The 19,884-nt window shown below is 43.2% G+C and overlaps 1 protein-coding gene across 1 annotated transcript; it reads left to right on the forward strand.

The window, feature by feature from the left end:
• The first annotated feature begins 6,666 nt into the window (after positions 1-6,666).
• Positions 6,667-19,597, forward strand: LOC148096453 (uncharacterized). The gene is made up of 5 exons (XM_087836400.1): positions 6,667-6,788; positions 9,903-10,034; positions 10,359-10,490; positions 10,856-10,987; positions 19,462-19,597. The coding sequence occupies exons 1-5, from the start codon at positions 6,667-6,669 to the stop codon at positions 19,595-19,597; spliced, it is 654 nt and encodes a 217-aa protein (XP_087692526.1).
• Positions 19,598-19,884: the final 287 nt, after the last annotated feature.

A 19,884-nucleotide genomic window follows, 5' to 3' on the forward strand; every position in this document is an offset into this window, starting at 1 on the left:
CCCTGTTAATGCCCTACCTGGCCCCCTGGCAAAACTTTGCTAGAGCCGCCCCTGCACAGTTACCAGCTGTCAGCTACTTAGAAAAGGATCCTGGTGTTATCTGTCTCTCAGAAACAGTTCATAACTTCAACTCATCCATGTCACCTAAAAGGTAAACCTGTTTCTCCATCACCTGCTCTGATGATTCAGTAAAGATCTCCTGGTTTCATCTTCATGTTTCCCTCTCACCAGATAAACAAACCGACATCATGACCAGCAGCTTTACAGCTGTGGCTCCAGCAAACATCTGCTGATACTAGAAATTAATATTAAATAAATTCTAACAACAGCTGATCAAGCTTAAACGTGCTGCTGTTGTTTAGCGCAACATCCGCTGGTTTCCTCTTTCTGGCACAAAGTGGGTGATAAACAAACAAGAGAGAAAAGACGATCAGCTGATCATTGATCAGTTTCATGATTGAAGTAGCAACAGGAGAGGGAGGGGGAGAGAATGAGAGAAGAGGAAGCAGCTGACCGTGTAACGACAGAATAAATCCAGCTTTGTGTCTTTTTCATTCTGGCTGAAGTATGGGACAAACTGTTTTCCTTTTCACCTCAACACGAAACGCGTAATATTTTCTCTCAATGCGGGACAATTCTGTTTTTTTACGGGACGGTTGGCAACTCTACTAACTAACCTTATGAATAAAATAAAGTTCACTATCAGTAACATCATAGCAACCAAACAGCTGTATAGAAACTCCGTCATGCTAGCTAGCATGCAGTACGAGTTATTGTAACTGACTGTAAAAAGTCAGCACAAGGAAAATAAAACTCCACCTAAACTTGGTTTATATCTGACCAACATAGACTGCAGGTCATAACTTCTTACCTGCAGTTCAGTTCACCTGACACTCGGACCGGCGGCTGCCTCGGGGCTCTGCTCCTCCTGCCTCCCCTTTCTCTCATCCACCTGCTGCCTCCACCACTTGCTAATGTTACCGAATCTGAGGAAGCACCGCCATAGCCAGCACCAAACAATTGAGTTATTTTTACACACTGGCCAGCATCTGGCCAATCCACCACCTTTCATTGTTTACCGTTACAAAGGAAAAAAAAACCCAAAAAAAAACAAGTGTCATGCCGTGCAGGGAAGGCGGACGCACCTGCACGGCATCTGCAATCACGCCCCACCGACTTAAATATTGTACTGGGTCCTGTGGTTGGGCTGTTGTTGTGGTTGTTATGTTGAGCTGGCAGCGGGAGAGCTGCAGCTCCGTGTGTATTGTGGACAGCAACCGTCAAAGTATTAGTAAAAATGATCAAAATGCCACTGGGTCTGCTGTGTATGTTTACACACAGCTTAAATATTGATGTTCCAGCTTGGCTTGGATGGTCCAACAGAGCAGGACAGGAGGACTGATACTGACTGATGTCTGTGTTCTTCACTCTTTCTAATGTATACTCAAGTTCATGGTGTTTCTCTAGCAACAAGTTCAAACAATAAAAAATAAACCAATAGGCTGCACTGATAAGATAAAGATCAAATTCTAACAGTGTTGGTTTGTTCCTACAGACTGAGGGAGGATGAGAGAACAGCAGCTGAAATGCATCCACTAACTGCCTGAACCTGCTCCATAGTAAACCAGATCATCATCATCATCGTCGTCAGTCTTACAGCAGAAACTGTTCCTTACTTTGTGCCTGTGGGTCCAGGTTCATTACTGAAGTCTAGATTTTTCCTTTGGACAGCTCCTCATAGGCGCACAGCTGGATGCTGCAGACTCTGCTCTGTCCTCCTCTTCCTCCATCATCATCCTCAGTCAGTCTGAGAGTTGAAGCACAAACACTCAGTGAGTTCACATTAACAGAACTAACTGAGTTACAGTCGCTGACCTCTGACCTGTCATGAAACCTAGAAACCAGGTGACATGATCCACATTAGGATTAGAGAAACCCGACTTCACCTGCTGACTCTGAACACTTTACGATTCACATTTAGAAAACAGAAAAAAAGCTGAAAATGGAGCATCAGAGAAAATCCTTCATATGTTTGAAACTGCTTCACTTCCCTAAAGTCTTCTTGTATGATGCCACAGACTTTTCTGAACTCTCAGTGCTTCTAAACACTAATGGATGCATCAGAGATTTTACACTTCACCTGAATTATCACATTGGCCAATAGTTGTCAAAACATTAGGTATAGTAGGTCTCAAAAATGATACCTGTGCACATATTTGACAAAATATGTCAAAACTGTCATATTTGTTCAATCCAGCAGGAAAACTGAAATAACATTTTTGTTTTATTTTAAATATTTTAAATCATTCAGCAATTGTCACTATTTGTTTTGCAAAGTTCTTTTTATTAGTGTGTGCTCAAATATGCGACTTTACAGGACAGCAACTATTTTTTTGTTGCCATTACTCAGACATTTTAGATGCAGCTTTTCCAAATTACAAATTCATTTGATGGTTTAAAAAAAAAAAAAAAAGACCTGTGAAAATTTCAGGCTTTTATCTTTTTTTAGATATTCATGTCCAAGCATCGCCTCAGGGTTTAATGTCAAAAAAAGGCCTGAAAGTGGGACCAGAAAATGCCTTCAGGTGGAGTTTTTATACTGCATGTGCTCATTGTTCTTTATGAAATAACTGTGGGGGAGAAGTTCTGTTTGTAAGCTAATAACCTGCTGTGAGTGCTTCCTGACAAAAATCATCAATGTTATTTCATCAGCAGAGAAATCACATTACATTTTAATACTAGTTTGATACAGCCAGCTGAATTAAACAGCTCTTTGGTTTTCTCTTTTCTCTTGTTTGCTTTGTGTTCTTTTAAATATTCAGTCCACTTAATAATGAAAAACTTCTAGTTAGCATAGTATACAGGTTTAGGTGTGTGGGTGTGGTCTCTGAAAGGAACAGAAAGAAAATTCACAATTACTTAGATGTTCACATCAACAACTCAAGAGTACATCAACATAAACACAGTTGGAAATAAACTAAGCAGAAAAGCTCAGGTGCCATGCCCACGTTCCTCCCTGCCCATTGTCTCTGGCATACAAAGTGGTGAGGTATCCTCTACTGGCAACTCTAAAAAACTACCGGAGAAACTAACAACTGAAGAGAATAAAACTAGTGATGTGTCCTGTGTGTCGAAGCGTCGAATCGTGTGTCGGGTAATCTCGGGGGCGTGTCTGTGAAGCGCGTATCGAGGCTTGCTTTGATTACGTATGCAGTGACGTTCGAGGCCTCGCGGGCAGTCCGTACCACGTGACTGATTCAGGGACTGGTTCACCGGTTTGCGCCAGATTCGAAATAAAATGGACAGAAAAACACAGCTGATTTCCCATCACACTGTGTTGTGGAATTGGATTACGTACGTGTTACATAGTTACTTGAGCATTTCCTTAATCGATGGAACCAGGAAGGAAGAGATTTTTTATTTTATCTCTCCTAATAAAGTATGCACACAGTAATAAATATCACAAATGATAAGCACCATAATATAAAAAACAACACTACAGATCCTATAATCTGATTTCTGTCTTTTAGTGTATTAAAAAGTGAAGCGCCAAATACTAGTTTGTGTCATTATCCAGATGTACATAAGCATGATTACACAGGTACTAGCGGGTTTTGATTATCGATTAAAATCGATTCTAGCTTGGATAACGTGATATCGATTCATTAAAATTCTGAATCGAATTTTAATATAAATATTACTACATTTCAACCACCACCAAACAGCTAAAACAGCAAATGAGAGCAGGTACACCAATTCTGCACAAAGACGTGCAGACGTGCAAAAACACAAAGCGCCGACGCATCAGAATCAGTGAGATGTCGCCTTTCTCACCAGACAGCACAGACGGTCGGGGTTGAAAGCCGACAGCTCACTGATTCTAATCTAAGACATCTGCTGTGATGCTTACACATTAGATAAAGTCTCGAAAGTGTCAGCTTTCTTTTTATAGTTATAAAAATATGCAAATGTACTGATCTATGATCTGAATTATACTATTGACTGACTGTCTGAGGCTAACAGTTACACAAACATACCAAAACTCTGTGCTGATAGTTTCCACTTTCTCTTTTGTATCACACATACTGAGACAATATTCAGGATAAATAACCAAGAAAACAATTTATTTATTCAGTTTAGAGGTTTACACATCATTATAATCACAGAGCCTTCACTTGAATTGTCCACTTGATGGCGCAGTAGAGCAAATGAATCATCACAATGCTTCGAACCATGAGTCGACCAATTGGGTGGAAAGCTTCAGTTCATCATGAGGCTTCATCTCACCATCACTAAATAAAACCAGAACTACCGGGCCTTTAGTACAAACATTGAGTTTCAGTTTCACTTACACAGAGACAGCCCAGCCTAACTAGGTCAGTGCTGACAAACCTGTAGAGCAGGGGTGGAGAACTCCAGGCCTCAAGGGCCAGTGTCCTGCAGTTTTTAGATAACACCCTGGGTCAGCACCCCTGAATCAAATGATTAGTTCATTACCAGGCTTCTGGAGAACTATAAGATATGTCGAGGAGGTCATTTAGTGATTTAAATCAGCTGTGTTGGATCAAGGTCCTATCTAAAGCCTGCAGGACACCGGCCCTCGAGGCCTGTAGAGGACACTGCTACACACTGTTGGCACACCCAATGAATGCCTTGTTTAAATGTTATCGCCCCCTAGTGTCCAAATGCGAAATACAACGACACAAAAAAGAGAAAATGTCTCCTTGTTGAAGATGATCAGACAGGGAGAGGCTCATGAACTCTACATGATTTTATTAATTAAGTCATTTTTAATATTTGATTATGTGATTAGTCGACTAACAGATGTGCCAACTATGACACATCAATTATGTCAACTTTGCGCCTGCATGTGTGTGATAAAGCACTATACACTACTTCTGGTGGTTGACAACACACACACACACACACACACACCAAATCTCAGCTGTTTTCTTGTAAATGGGGAACGGTAATCAAAGTGAAAGTGTTCAGTCGTTCAACTATTTAGTGTGAAAGGACAAAACAAAAGTCATCCCATCTCAAAAAAGAACTTTTATTTTCTATCTCTGATTTCTCCAGAAATGTTATAATACAAAGTTTGAACATATATGATGATTGCTGTGAACGTTCATATTTTAAATACTCTGGAAGATAAAATGGTCCACTGAGCCACTTTCAGGCCATTTTTTGCACACTGAAATCTGAGGAATGTTTGAACATGAATATCTCAAAACTATTAAAGATTAAAGCTTAGAATTTTCTCCATATAAGAGTATTTAGTTCAGACATTTTCAGTGACTCTCTGTGTGCATCAATAACTCTGATCACTCTGAGCAGTTCTCTTCCTTTGTCAGCCAGATGAAACCTGCAGCAGGGCCGGATGGATGCATAAACACAACCTGAACATCCTTCTCTTCCTCTCTCAATAAAGCAGTGACTTTTCCTTGTACCAGGCAGCTTTTTGGTGTTAGTTTTCCTGGGTCTGGTGACCCAGTGGCTTTGGTTATGATATGTGTCTATAGTTTTTATTTTGTGTTTATTTAGTTTTAGTATTCCTTGCTCCACGACTCATGTAAAGGTTTCCTGATGTGTAGTTTTTAGTTTTGTTACGACACCTTCCCTGTGTCCTTGTCTCCTTGTCCAGTTATGTTTCATGTCTGTTATTTTCTGGTCTGCCTGTTCCTCTCTTGTATTTAGTGTCAGTGTCTTCCTCTGCTCATCATCGTGTTCTTCCTCATACCACACTGTGTGTTCTGTCCCCCTGCCTTGCCTGTCTAGTTTGGTTGGTGTTCCTCAGTTTAGTTAGTTTTCCTCATGTCCAGCAATAAACCTGAGTTTGAGTTCACTTTTGCCTCCATGAGTCTGCATATTAGGTCCTCCATTCCTGCCTGCTGCACACAGATCATGACATTTCTAAGCTTTAAATCTCTCTGGCAAACTTCTGAGCATTTTTGTTTTTTTGCACAATATTTGGTTATTAATAAACAACATATATGTTTGTAATTTGAAGGAGTCATTTGGTGTCACCCAGTAGCAGTGTTGGGAAGGTTACTTTTAAAATGTATTCCATTACAGATTACAGAATACATGCCCCAAAATGTATTCTGTAACGTATTCCGTTACGTTACTCAATGAGAGTAACGTATTCTGAATACTTTGGATTACTTAATATATTAACATGCTGTTTACAACTACGTGAATGTACTATTGCTGTGATTTATTACTGTTACTGAAGGTCCTGCAGCACGGACTACACTGCCTATGATGCTACATTCTTTAGAGCTATACCTGTAGCATTCTGCCTATTAGCTTAGCACAACAACAACGAAAAGGCCTCTCTCACCCAGGAAACACGCAGAGAGAGAGAGCGTCACCCTGTAACCATGGCAACCGTAATGCTGCCGCCTGGAACAACAGAACATAGCTGTCAAACAAAACCCAAACAGTCCTGACCCGCCACAATATGAAACAGGGAAGTACCGCCGTGTAATCCATTTATTTCAACAAAGTAACTGTATTCTAAACACCACCTTTTTACACGGTAACTGTAACGGAATACAGTTACTCATATTTTGTATTTTAAATACGTAACGGCGGTATATGTATTCCGTTACTCCCCAACACTGCCCAGTAGCCAAGGTACAGAGGGCGCAGGGGGCTGCGACAATGAGCCCGCAGGCCCTGCCAGCAGCCAGTTGCGTCAGAGCAGACCAAACCCCAGTCCTAGAGGCCCGAGGTACAAGGGCACCTCACCCCCGGAAAGAGCTGAGAAGAGCCCCAGATGTGGGGTCAGTAACTGTCCCAAAATGCAGTCCGTGTCCTGGATGGACTAAATAAGGCTAAACAAAGTTTAAAACTACAAGTCCCAGCATCCTCTGTGTTTAGGGAGAAGCAGTGAAAGTGAAAGTGTTGATCCTCAGAGCAGCAGGAGGAGGAAGGTGGAGCTAAGGCAGGCGAGTGTTAATATGAATATGTTTCTTCTTATGACATAAAATAATTCCACGCTGTTCGTGTCTGTGGGTGAAACGTGAGGCCGGTCGGATCCTCTGTAGTGATGGGTCGTTCGCGAACGAAATGGCTCTTAGAGCCGACTCTTTGACGCAAACGACGCAAGCCGGCTCCTTATCGCGAGCCGTCACGTGGTGTGTTTTTTTTCTTTCTCTCAGCCTCTCTCTCGCACTTTTTTCCCGCTTCACTCCGCACACGAGCCTTGTGCTTTACGCTGGGCAGAGGGGGGAGGGGCGGTAGTTACACTCAGTAGCACAGGAACAGAGTCGGAGGGAGAGAGAGAGAAAGAGAGCCAGGGACAACAACGCCACATTAGAAAGGTATAGTAATCATCCACAACTATTTTCGGTTGCAGATGATAAAGGATTCAGAAAGTTTATTCATGCAGACCCATATGACAGAGAATATGCATGTTCTTTTTGTTTTCATATTATAATTTATATTTAATTTGTGTTGTGGTTTGCAGTGTTTTGTGTTGTTTCACTTTAAATTTGTAAAAGGAAAAAGCTGAAAATTTAAATAGTTAAAATTTGAAATGTGAATAGTTGATTTTTGTATTATATGATTTATTTATTACATTTTATGTGGAGTGAATAAATAAAAGTATATTTACGGTGGCCCCTACAGACAAAGCACATACAAACTTCAAATCATGTAAAAACACGTACAAACTCCGAAGCACGTAAAAACACGTACAAACTCCGAAGCACGTAAAAACTCAGAAGCACGTAAAAACTCAAAACACGTACAAAAAACAACAGAAGTGCTCCAGGATGCTAGGCGCAGTGTTGAGCTTTTGTAACCTAGTGGCTACACAAGCCAGCAGGTACCAACGACTGGATTTGGTGTGTGGTAGTAACAGGTAAATGAACTTTTTTTTAAAATTATTTGAATATATATGAGTGCCTGTGTATAAATACACAAACAATACACACATGTTTTCAATTGTGTAATTTAAGTGATCTAGTAGCTCTGCTTTGGAAGTTCAGTTCATGCTAGAAATGTGTTTTGGAATTTGTACGTGTTGGGGGCCACCACATATATTTATATATAAACATATATAAATAAAACCACTTTTTCTTACGTTAGTAATTCCTTTTGTGCATAATTTTATATTATTGTTAATGATAAATTAATTAAAGCAACAAAACAACCTGAAGAGCCAGTTCGGAGCCAAAAGAGCCGGCTCTTTTTAGTGAGCCGAACCGAAAGAGCCGGATCTCTAAAAAGAGCCGGAAATCCCATCACTAATCCTCTGAGCGCGGGTTTCCTGTAAGTAGAGAGGAAGTGAGTTTAGCTGAGAGAGCAGGAGGAGAGTGAGAGCTGTGCTGAGGTAGGTGAGTGTTAACACCGCTCTGACATTACTGTGTCTCTGTGGCGGGAACAACAGGCTCCGTCAGTGGAGGCAAAAATAATCAAACTTTGGTTTTTTAAAGGAAACTACTTTATGTTGGGAGAAGCCGTGCAGGTTCACAGTAAGACCCACCCTTATCACGACATTTTTAAAAAACTAAAATGGCGACAGAAACTCATTTCAGGCGGACTTTAAACTGTTTGAGCCACTTCCTGTTCTCAGTCCCGGCGTCCTGATCACCGAGGTTTCTGTTGCTCTGATATCTGATATTGTTTATATCGGTAAACAGGCTGTAGGCAGAAACATCAGGTCTGAACTGAAAATCCCTTCAGAAACAAACTTTAAGAGTTTTATGTCCGTGTGAGGCCGCACGCTGATTGGATAACCACCTCTCAGTCTCAGGATATTAGCCAATGAGCGCGCAGATTAACAGTAAGACATTATCACGTCATTCTTTTAAACTAAAACATCGACAGTAAAACTGTAACGTGTCCTGTGATCTATAAACACTCTGTGATGAATAATCTGAAGTCATTTTGAGCCTGACAGTAGTTTCCTGTCACAGAGCAGAAGCTGCAGGCAGTTTTTGGCACCTTTATATTTAATTTATTCCAAAAATAAATCAATAAAGGTAGAAAATAACTCTCAGTGACATTAAAAATCTGTTTTTAAAGACAGATGTGACCAAGTGCAACAAATATAAGATGACATGTTTACAGATATTTGAAGTATTGATCATATGTAGAACACAGAGCAGGTCCAATAACAGAGTCATCCTGCTCACAAACAGCAGTTTGGTTTCATGAGCTCACTTCCTGCAGTGATCCTCAGCTTCTCTCCAAAGGAGCCGTAACATGTGGGCTCCTCACCATGATGATGATCCCAAACACACTGAGTTCCTTCATCCACCTGATCATGTACTTATTAAATAATGTGATGGTTTTGGTGTTTTTTAAAGACTTTGAGCCTCTAAAATAACTGGTTTGGACTTTAGGGCCAAAGCTCCAACATTAGAAAGCCGTCAGTGTGATGCTTCGAGTACAACAGCACCTCTGAGTGTGTGTGTTTACCTCTCAGACTAACTCCACCCTGACATCAAGAAGATGGAGGAAGAGGACGGAGCAGCATCTGCAGCATCCAGCTGTGTCTGTGAGGAGTGATGGGGTTACACAAACACCTCCACCTTACAGTCATGGACCTGCAGCAATAATGTAAGAACACTACTAACTTTATTAGTCATTTCAACAGAACCATGACAGAATCATTGATCTGTGATTGGTTCAAACTGTTTGATCTGAGTTTGATTTTTATTGACTTGTTTTCTTGCTAAGATCTGAACTCTGTAAGTTTAAGTGAAGTCAGTGCAGCAGAATCAGAGAGAAGAGCTGAGAACAAACTGAGTTCATTCAGAGACAGAAAAAACTGGCTGATGATTGGCTGACCTGTCAGCGTTATGAAGCAGACACAATATCACAGAGTGATCAGCTGATCATATGGCTGTCAGAGAGAACTGATCAGTTATTGATGTTTGTGTTTGCAGGGGTCAGAGGTCACAGTCTCCAGTATCCAGCTGTGTGTCTGTGAGGAGTGACTGGTCCAGAGACAGACCTCCAGGCTTCAGTAATGAACCTGCAGCAACAATGTTCTTCAATCATGGAGCTCAGCTGACCATGTAAGAGAGCTGCTGACTCAGAGTTCAAAGGTTGTTTCTATAAATGTGTTCTGCCAGTGACATCATAAATGATTCCTAATGGTGGTCTGGGTACGATAATGCTAGTATTAATCCTAGTATTAATGCAATCCAAGGTAATGATTTCTTCTCTGCTGCTGTGAACGTCTCTGCAGCCGTCTGTACTCTAATCTGAGACAACTATTACTGACAGAAACCATCACATTATCCAGTTTGTGTGTTTGCAGCTGCTTAAAAGATTTTAAACAGAGATTAATCAGTAATTCATGTCATATGAATGTGATGTGTTTGTGTTTGTGTTTGCAGAGGTCAGAGGTCACAGTCTCCAGTATCCAGCTGTGTGTCTGTGAGGAGTGACTGGTCCAGAGACAGACCTCCACACTTCAGTCATGAACCTGCAGCAACAATGTTCTTCAATCATGGAGCTCAGCTGACCATGTAAGAGAGCTGCTGACTCAGAGTTCAAAGGTTGTTGCATAATATGCATAATATCATTCCATTCAGTTGTTTGAAACGGAGCAGGCAGAAGTATATCCTCATTTAGCCCTACGCCCACAGGTTGACGTCTTAATCCTTTCCTCATCATTCGATCTAAATTTGAACAAAAACTTATACAATGCCTTCAACTTAGGACATAACATGACAAAAATATTTTCTCATATTCAACTAAAACTATATTTAAAATTACTAATTTGCAACACAAAATAAACATCACTTTGATTACATACAGCAGAGTCTGAAGCTCAATATTTTAGAGTTTTAGGGACTGATGTGTTATGAATGTAACATATGTGTGTTTGCAGAGGTCAGAGGTCACAGTCTCCAGTACCCAGCTGTGTGTCTGTGAGGAGTGACTGGTCCAGAGACAGACCTCCAGGCTTCAGTAATGAACCTGCAGCAACAATGTTCTTCAGTCATGGACCCCAGCTGACCATGTAAGAGAGCTGCTAACTCATTTATGGGTGTTTGACATTTTGTGAGCACTTTATTATGATTTAAAAATATATATTTCTGCATAAATGTGATGTAAAACATAAAGGACACAAAGATGATCCAGTTACACAAACGAGAGAAGAATATTGGAATTGGTTATTAGTTTTCTTAGAAAACTTAGGGACTCTTAGGCTCTCTTCTCCTGGCCGCCGTCCAGCACGCATTGCATGCGACACCTACGGTGCCTCCTGCGGGTGGTGGGCCTGCAGGAGGGTGGGCAAATGTCGGGCCCCAATTAACTAAGGGCTGGCCACCAGACGCCTGCACTCGGGCACCTTCCCTGGGCTTGGCTTCAAGGGGACCCTGGTAACCCAATCTGGGCCGGGTGAACTCTTCCCTTGATTGTACACTCGTAGGGGTCTTTTGAATTGCTCTTTGTCTGGGCCCTCACCCAGCACCAATTTGCCATGGGAGATCCGAACAACAAGGACCCTGGGATCCCTGGGACATACAAACCCCTCCACCCCGATAAGGTAGCGATTTGGTGCGCTAATTTGAAAAAACTAATCTCACATTTTTTCGTTAACTTGACTAGTCGTTACTTAAAGAGAAAAATACAACCACTGTTGAATCTGTGCTTCCACAGGCTCCGCTAGTCTAGAGACGTACTCCTCGTGAAGAACGAAAACCAAGACAGAATATCTTCAAGCGGTCTTTTACTCGCTAACAAGGGAAGCTTTGGTCAGAACCAGGCGGTGGAGCATAATGCTCCTCACCTGTCTCTAGCCCAAATCCTTCAAAGAGCAGCTCTCCTCACAGCTATTTATTCCCATGACAGTTACAGTTTACACAATACAACACAAGCACCTCCCACCGTAGAACCCCCCTTGGTTACGAAGACAAGGCACTGTGTGTGTGGGTGTGCACGTGTATGCATGTCTATGCATGTGCAAGAACGTGTGTGTGTGTGACCTCCTGCTCACCAAAAGGATCATAAAAGCAGGAAGCTTACAACACAAGAAACAGATCTTCCAGATAGGATGTATGTACAATAAAACCTCCCCCAGCACAGAGTGGCTGGAGAGGTGGTCAGGATCAAAGCAATGTCTTTGATCCTATAGTTTGAACTAGAGCTGGGCGATATAAGATTTTTTCATATCACGATATGTTTTTTTCATTTCAGGCGATAACGATATATATCACGATATAAGCCAAATAACTATATTTGTAAGATTTAAATGTGCCGTTGCTCACAAGTAAAATGTAAAATAATCAGCAGCTTGTTTTGATTTAAATATTTATTTCCCATAATAAGTTCAACAGGGTAGATGTACTTAAGGAACATGAGACTTTTTCAGATAAATAAAGGCAAATATTGCAAACTACACAAAAGGCAGCCGCTAAAGCGTTTAAGTTTCAAAATAGGACAAATGAAACAGACTACTAAATTGTCAATTCCACTTAAAAACAAAATATTAATTCTAAAAATAAATCTTAGTTTGTTTTACTAAGATGTAAACATCTATGATTGTTGGGAGCAGTTTTGATTGTACAGTCTGACAGCTGCAGGGAGGAAGGACCTGCGGAAACGCTCCTTCATGCATCTAGGATGCAACAGTCTGTCACTGAAGCAGCTCTGCAGTTCAGCAACATTTACATGCATGGGGTGGGAGACTCTGTCCATCAGAGATGTTCTTTTGGCCAGAGTCCTTCTGTCTCCCACCACCTGCACTGGGTCCAGGGTGCATCCAACAACAGAGCTGGCCTTCCTGCTGAGTTTATCCAACCTCTTCCTCTCAGCTGCTGATAAACTGCTGCTCCAACATACAACACTGTAAAAATGACAGATGCCACCACAGAGTCATAGAAGGTCTTTAAAAGCGCTCCCTGTACTCCAAATGACCTCAGCCGCCTCAGCAGGTAGAGTCTGACCCTTCCTGTAAAGAGCATCAGTGTTGTGGCTCCAGTCCAGTTTATTATTCAGGTGAACACCCAGGTACCTATAAGAGTCCACTATCTCAATGTCCACTCACTGGATGTTCACCGGTGTCAGTGTGGTGGGTCTGCGTCTCCGGAAGTCCACCACCAACTCCTTCGTTTTCCCGGCGTTGATCAGCAGGTGCTTCTGCTGACACCAGTCAACAAAGTCCAGAGTCCACTGTCTGTACTCTGAGTCGTCCTCACCTGTGATGAGGCCAACTATGGCAGAGTCGTCAGAGAACTTCTGTAGGTGGCAGCGTCGGGAGTTGATGGAGAAGTCTGCAGTGCCAATCAATCAATCAATCAATTAATCAATCAAAGCTTTATTCGCCACATGCAGGTTGCCCTGCAGTCAAATGGGACCCCCCCGACCTTACAGACACAACACAGAAATTACATGGGGATACAAGTCGGAGATCGGTAGCGTTACAGAAAAACACTGAAATATACACAACAATGGGAAAGTACAAGAGGAAAAAAAGAGACCTCTACTCATGCTGTACTTCCATGGTAGGACAGCATGAGAACAGGAAACAAAAAAACTCCTCTGCACAAAAAGCACATAAATGTCCACAGCACAACTTTGTGAAAGACATGACAAGCCACAGGATTGGGTGGGGGGTGAGGAGTAATCCGAAGCAAACACAGCAGCCGCCCTGCACAGCGCTACCATTCCAGCGCGGCACACAGACCCGCCGTGTTCCCCCACAAGAAACAAGCATCGAAGGCGTTTGGAAAGGGAGGGGGATGAGTGCGTGCTTATCAGTGTAAGTGTATGTGTGTGCGTGTCCAGAGTTCAGCTGAGACAGTGTCCTCCGCCCTATCAGGCTAAGTAAACAGTCTGCCAGCCAACCCAGGTGGCCTTGCATGGGATGGGAAGAATAGTCATCACACAGTCGTTATCTGGGAGTTTTTGTTTGGCTCCAGCCTTGAGCCCGCAGCTGGCGCTGAGGTATCCGCATGTTTATGTTGTTGATTTTTCTTTTATGCGAGCAGCTCAGGAGAATTTCAAAGCTGTTCTTTAACACTCCGACACTGGTCTCTCAATCTCCCGTTGGAGAACCGCGAGCCTCCCCATGATGGTATCAAACTTCTGTTCCGTGGTGTTGTCATTCTTTTGATTCTGAGACCCCACAACTGCAGTGAGCCGTTCTGCGATGTGATCCAGCTTTCGCTCAAAGGTGTCATTTTGAGCAGGCCTCTCCTTGATGTATCCCAATATACGCTCGATAGTGTTATTTTGAGTCTTCACCGCAGCTGTAAGTGTCTCCAAGGTCTTAACCATGGTGCTTTCGTTGTGAGAAGTTGCGCCTCGTCCCATCATTTCAATTCCAGCGGGCAGCCTTGGGGGGGTTTGAACAGCCGGTTCCGCTCTCTTAATTCTCCGATAAGCCAGGGCCAAGCCAGCTCAGATCAGCAAGAACCCTGTTATCATGGTTCCGAATAGGTAGATATCTTCAGCGTCCTCAATCAACAGTCCCGCCAGGCACATGATCCTCCATTTCTGCCACCCGTCAATCGTGTATCCGGCAAAGTCCCTCCAGGGCACTCGGGCTCTCCCGAGCCCAGACTCCTCGTTGAGAAAAGGGTGTCAATAGCATTCAGAGACCAGTTGATCAAATCCATAATTCTCTTTTAGGTTTTAGAGAACGACATGTGAGAGACTTTTCCAGGGAAAGTAATACACACGAGACAGGACAAGGACACAAGAGGCTAAGCAGGGAAGATAAGGGGAAGGAGGAGAGGAGAAAAGTGTGACCGCCTTCGCTGAGAGCCAAACGAGAAGAGTGTAGTGTAGAGGGTGAAGAGGAACGGTGCCAGCACAGTTCTCTGTGGGGCCCCCGAACTGCAGACCAGCGTATCAGAGACACAGCCCTGTGTCCTCACATACTGTGAGCAGCCTGTGAGGTAGTCCAGTATCCACTGGGACATGTGGTGGTCCACTCCCGATAGCTCCAGCTTGTCCTTCTGAAGTCGTGGCTGGATGGTGTTGAAAGCACTGGAGAAATCAAAGAACATGATCCTCACAGTGCTTCCAGGCTTCTCCAGGTGAGTCAGAGCTCGTTGCAGGAAGTAGATGATGGCGTCCTCCACCCCAATGCCAGACTGGTAAGCAAACTGTAGCGGATCCAATGAAGACCTCACCAGGGAGTGCAGGTGGTTTAGAACCAACCTCTCGAGGGTCTTCATCAGATGTGATGTCAGGGCTACCGGCCTGTAGCTGCTGAGGTCCTTGGGATGGGAGGTCTTTGGTACCGGTACCACACAGGAGGTCTTCCACAGCTGTGGTACTTTCCCCAGTGACAAGCTCAGGTTGAACAGATATCCTAGGATGCCACACAGTTCATCTGCGCAGCACCTCAGGAGCCTGGAGCTGATGCCATCTGGACCTGCAGCCTTCCGCACCTTGATCTTGTGAAGCTTGTACTTCACTTGAAGTGTTGAGATGGAGAGAGGGGATTTCGGGGGAGGGGGGTGTATGTTGAAGTCCACAGAAGCCGGGGGTGGGTGTGATGGCTGGGAGCTGAGAGGTATGAAGTCCTGTGATGAAAGACAGGCAGTCCCTGAAGATGAGGGAGATTGCAGCAGGGGGGACGATGCTGGGAGAGGGGTGGGTGGTTGATCAAACCTATTAAAATATTTATTTAGGTCATTCACCCACCAAAAGTCTCCTGCAGCCTGGGGGGTTGGTTTTTGTCCTGAGATTGTCTTCAGGCTGTTCCAAACCCCTCTGATGTTGTCCTGTTGCAGCTGCTCTTCCATCTTCCTCCTGTAGTTTTCCTTTCCCTGCCTTATCTTCCATTTCAGCTTCTTCGTACCTTTTTGATGGGTACGGTGTTGTCCACATAGAAGTTCATGTAATCTGTAATGCAGTCTGTGATGCTGTTGAGGTTATCCTCCCGGGGGCTGCAGAGGTTGTCCCACACAGTAGAACGGAAACAGTCTCTCAGGGCCTCTTCAGTCTCTGCCGACCATTTCCTAACTGCGTTTCACAACTGGTTCTCTGTGTACTACAGGTTTATACACAGGCTGGAGATGAACCAGGTTGCGATCTGAGCCCCCCAGTGGAGGGAGAGGTGATGAGCTGTATGCCTCCTTGGTGTTAGCATACAATAAGTCCAATGTTTTATTGTGTCTGGTGTAGCAGGTGACCTACTGAGTGAAGGTGGGGAGAGTGGAGGACAAGGAGAGGTGATTAAAGTCCCCAGAGATCAGGAAAAGGGCCTGAGGGTCCTGTGTTTTGAGTCTGCTGGTTACAGTGTGCAGGACCTCACAGGCTGCTGCAGCGTTAGCAGAGGGTGGGACATACACAGCTATCATAATCACATATGTAAACTCTCGCAGGAGATAGTACAGTCTCATGCTAACTGCTAGCAGTTCAATGTCCTTACAGCATAGCGTCTCTTTGATAGATAAATGCCCAGAGTTACACCATCTATCGTTCACAAACACAGCCAAACCCCCTCCTCTCTTCTGACCACTCCCGTTGTTCTGTCGGCCCGGATCAGATGAAAACCATCCATGTTTACGTGTGAGTCCGGAGTTAGCGCTGTTAGCCACGACTCAGTGAAGTACATCAGGCTGCACTCCCTGTAGCTCCTCTGATGTCGAGCAAGAGCCGCCAGCTCGTCTACTTTATTGGGGAGAGATCTCACATTCCCCATAATAACAGATGGAATCGCTGACCGGTACCTCCTAACTTTACTGCGACGCTCGATCCCGGCCCGAGTGCCGCGTCTCTTCCTCCTCACCTTGCGGGGGATGTTGGCTCACTCGGCGGTAGGCAGGGCAGCGGAGGTCCCAAGGCTAACAGCTGATCCCTGCTGTAAACTATGGGAGGTCGGACCTCCATGCGCTCTCTGGACACAGATGCCATAAATAATGTTATAAGAAACACGATTGTCCATAGAATTCTTAGCTCCATTGTGGAGTAGTACAGTCCACAATAAAAAAAAAAAAACAGAACAAGAACACAATAACAACAAAAAAAGAGGAAAAAAAGGACTCGGTCAGGTCGGAGCTGCTGATACTGGCTGCCAGCTCGGAGCAGCGCCAGAAGTAACGGAAGTAACAGATGCATGCTGATGCAATAAGCTGTACGTTTTACGTCTAATGGATGCATGGTCTGATTAGTCGACTAATCGCAAAAATAATCGGTGACTAGTCGACTATCAAAATGGTAAATGATCATAATGATGATAAATAATCGTTTGTGGCAGCCCTAATGTGCATTGAAGGACATGTCCTGGCCAAAAATGACTCCAAGGTTCCTCACAGTGTTACTGGAGGCCAAGGTAATGTCATCCAAAGTAAGAATCTGGTTGGATACCATATTTCTAAGATTTTGAGGGCCGAGTACAATAACCTCAGTTTTATCTGAATAAAGAAGCAGAAAGTTAGCGGCCATCCAGGTCTTTATATCTTTAAGACATTCCTGCAGTTTAACTCATTGGTGTGTGTTATCTGGCTTCATGGACAGATAGAGCTGGGTGTCATCTGCATCGCAGTGAAAATTTCTTCTAATGATACTGCCTAAGGGAAGCATGTATAATGTAAACAGAATTGGCCCTAGCACTGAACCCTGTGGAACCCCATACCATATAACAACATGGTAAGCCACTAAGCATATTGGAAAATATTGGAAAATCTCTGTTTTAAGCAGTCTTGATGCATGCTCAATTATCCAGGTAAGTAAATCTCCAAAAGTTGATTCTGTTCATCTGGACTGCAGGTTTCCCCAGTCTTTATAAGATTGGGGAAACCTGCAGTCAGCTGAGACTGAAGAAGTCACTTGGATGAGTGATGAAACGTTTCTCCCACAAAACGCTACGTCCAGATGAACAGAATCAACTTTTGGAGATCTGTTTTAAGCAGCTAATTAATCTGACCCTCATTACCAGCTCCATGACCATAAATATTTCTCTTGCTCTTTCCTGTTACACACACAGTGTAGAGAGTCACCTAAACAGCAGTTTGTACCATATGGGGTTGGTGGTTGTGAAAATCACACATGTGGTCCACACACGAGCCTTGGGGTTGTGTCCCAACAATTTAGGATTTAAGTTTCTTTCTATACAAAAAAAAAGAGATAATGTATAGAAGTACTTTTGGAGGGATTTGTTGTTGTTGTATAAATAACGACTTTATTTCTTTGGACCTGACCAAAGTGTTTTTTTTAGTTCAGTTGTGTCCTCCTGCAACATTGACTAACACTAATAATATATATATTTTTTAGTGGGATCATTCTTTAAAATATGAACCAAGTGTGAGAAAAGTTTCCACCTAAACGATCGTATGTCATTGAAGCCAAACGTTTTCTTTCTTGGTTGGCACTTGGCAGAGGCAGCCCATCTTTCTCCCCTCTCCATCTTACCGTCCTGTTTGGCTGCTCCTGTCTTTTGTCTAGTCTTGTCTAACACTCAGAGACTCTCTCCATCTCGTTCTCTAAAAACCAAGGAATTATGGATTTAATCAACTGGTCTCTAAATGCAACTGACACCCTCTTCTCAACAAGAAGGGCTCTCAGCTGGGAAATTGTTGACTTTTGGTGAAAACCGAGTGAAAGGGCAGACTCTCATGAGTTGGATACAGGACAGACGCACACATTCACACATAAACATGTACTCAGACACTGATATGTAGTTACCCCCGTCCTCCAAACACCTTCGATGCTTACTGTGTGTCTGTGAGGAGTGACTGGTCCAAAGACAGACCTCCAGGCTTCAGTGATGAACCTGGACCAACAATGTTCTTCAATCATGGGCCCCAGCTGACCATGTAAGAGATCTGCTAACTGAAAGTTCAAAGGTTATTTGTATACATGTATGTCATGTGTTGTGGAAGTTTTCTATTTAAATAAAGCCTGCAGACGAGCGGTGAGCGGTAGCTAACATTCTTTAATCCAAACACACAAAGAACATACAACCAAGCTTGATGGAGAGCCTACATGACCACGGGGCAGGGTCAGCAGAGTCTCTCTGAGCCTAGCATGGCTCTCAGTTAAATACCTTCTTCAGGAACAAAAGGCAGTACACAGCTGTTTCACACCTTAAGGTTCACACTCCCTTGCTACTTCCCAGAGTCCTCGAAGAGACAAAAGACTGGTCCTGTGGAGTTGTCTGCTTCCTTACTAGACCCCCACCATTTGTCTTGCAGTATGAGTGTCAGACATGTTAATACAATAAAATAATGTGATTAATACCTAAGTAAAAGAAATTCCTATACACATGCCAGTGACATCATAAATTATTTGTAATGGTGGTCCGTGTATGATAATGTTAGTTTTGGCACAATCCCAGGTAATGATTTTTGTCTGTGTTGCTGTGAATGTCTCTGCAGCTGCTGGTCACCTTGAAATTCTGTACTCTGAGATAACTATCACTGACAGAAGCCATAACATTATGTAGTGTGTGTGTTTACAGCTACTTAAAAGATTTTAACCAGAAAATCTATCAGTAGTTGATATGTTATGAATGTAATCTGTTTGTGTTTGCAGAGGTCAGAGGTCACAGTCTCCAGTATCCAGCTGTGTGTCTGTGAGGAGTGATTGGTCCAGAGACAAACCTCCAGTCTTCAGTCATGAACCTGCAGCAACAATGTTCTTCAATCATGGGCCCCAGCTGACCATGTAAGAGATCTGCTAACTGTAATTCTACCACTGACATCATAACTTATTCCTAACAGTGGTCTGTGTATGATGATGCTAGTTTTGGTTTTATATTCCTACTGATGCAAATGCATCTACTTTGCCCTCCGTCTGTCATTTTGGACAAAGACGTGCAATGAAACTCAGAACAACGACGTATCAGCTTGTTTCATCGTACAAAGTGTACAATGAAACTCAGACAAGCCTGACACAACCGGAGACCCAGACTGTTCACATTCAAAGTAAAAGTTGTTTTTTTAAAAAGGGTTTTAT

Source organism: Neolamprologus brichardi, chromosome 23 (assembly GCF_056152115.1).
Source record: "Neolamprologus brichardi isolate AB-2024 chromosome 23, ASM5615211v1, whole genome shotgun sequence".
Classification (NCBI taxonomy): Eukaryota; Metazoa; Chordata; class Actinopteri; order Cichliformes; family Cichlidae; genus Neolamprologus; species Neolamprologus brichardi.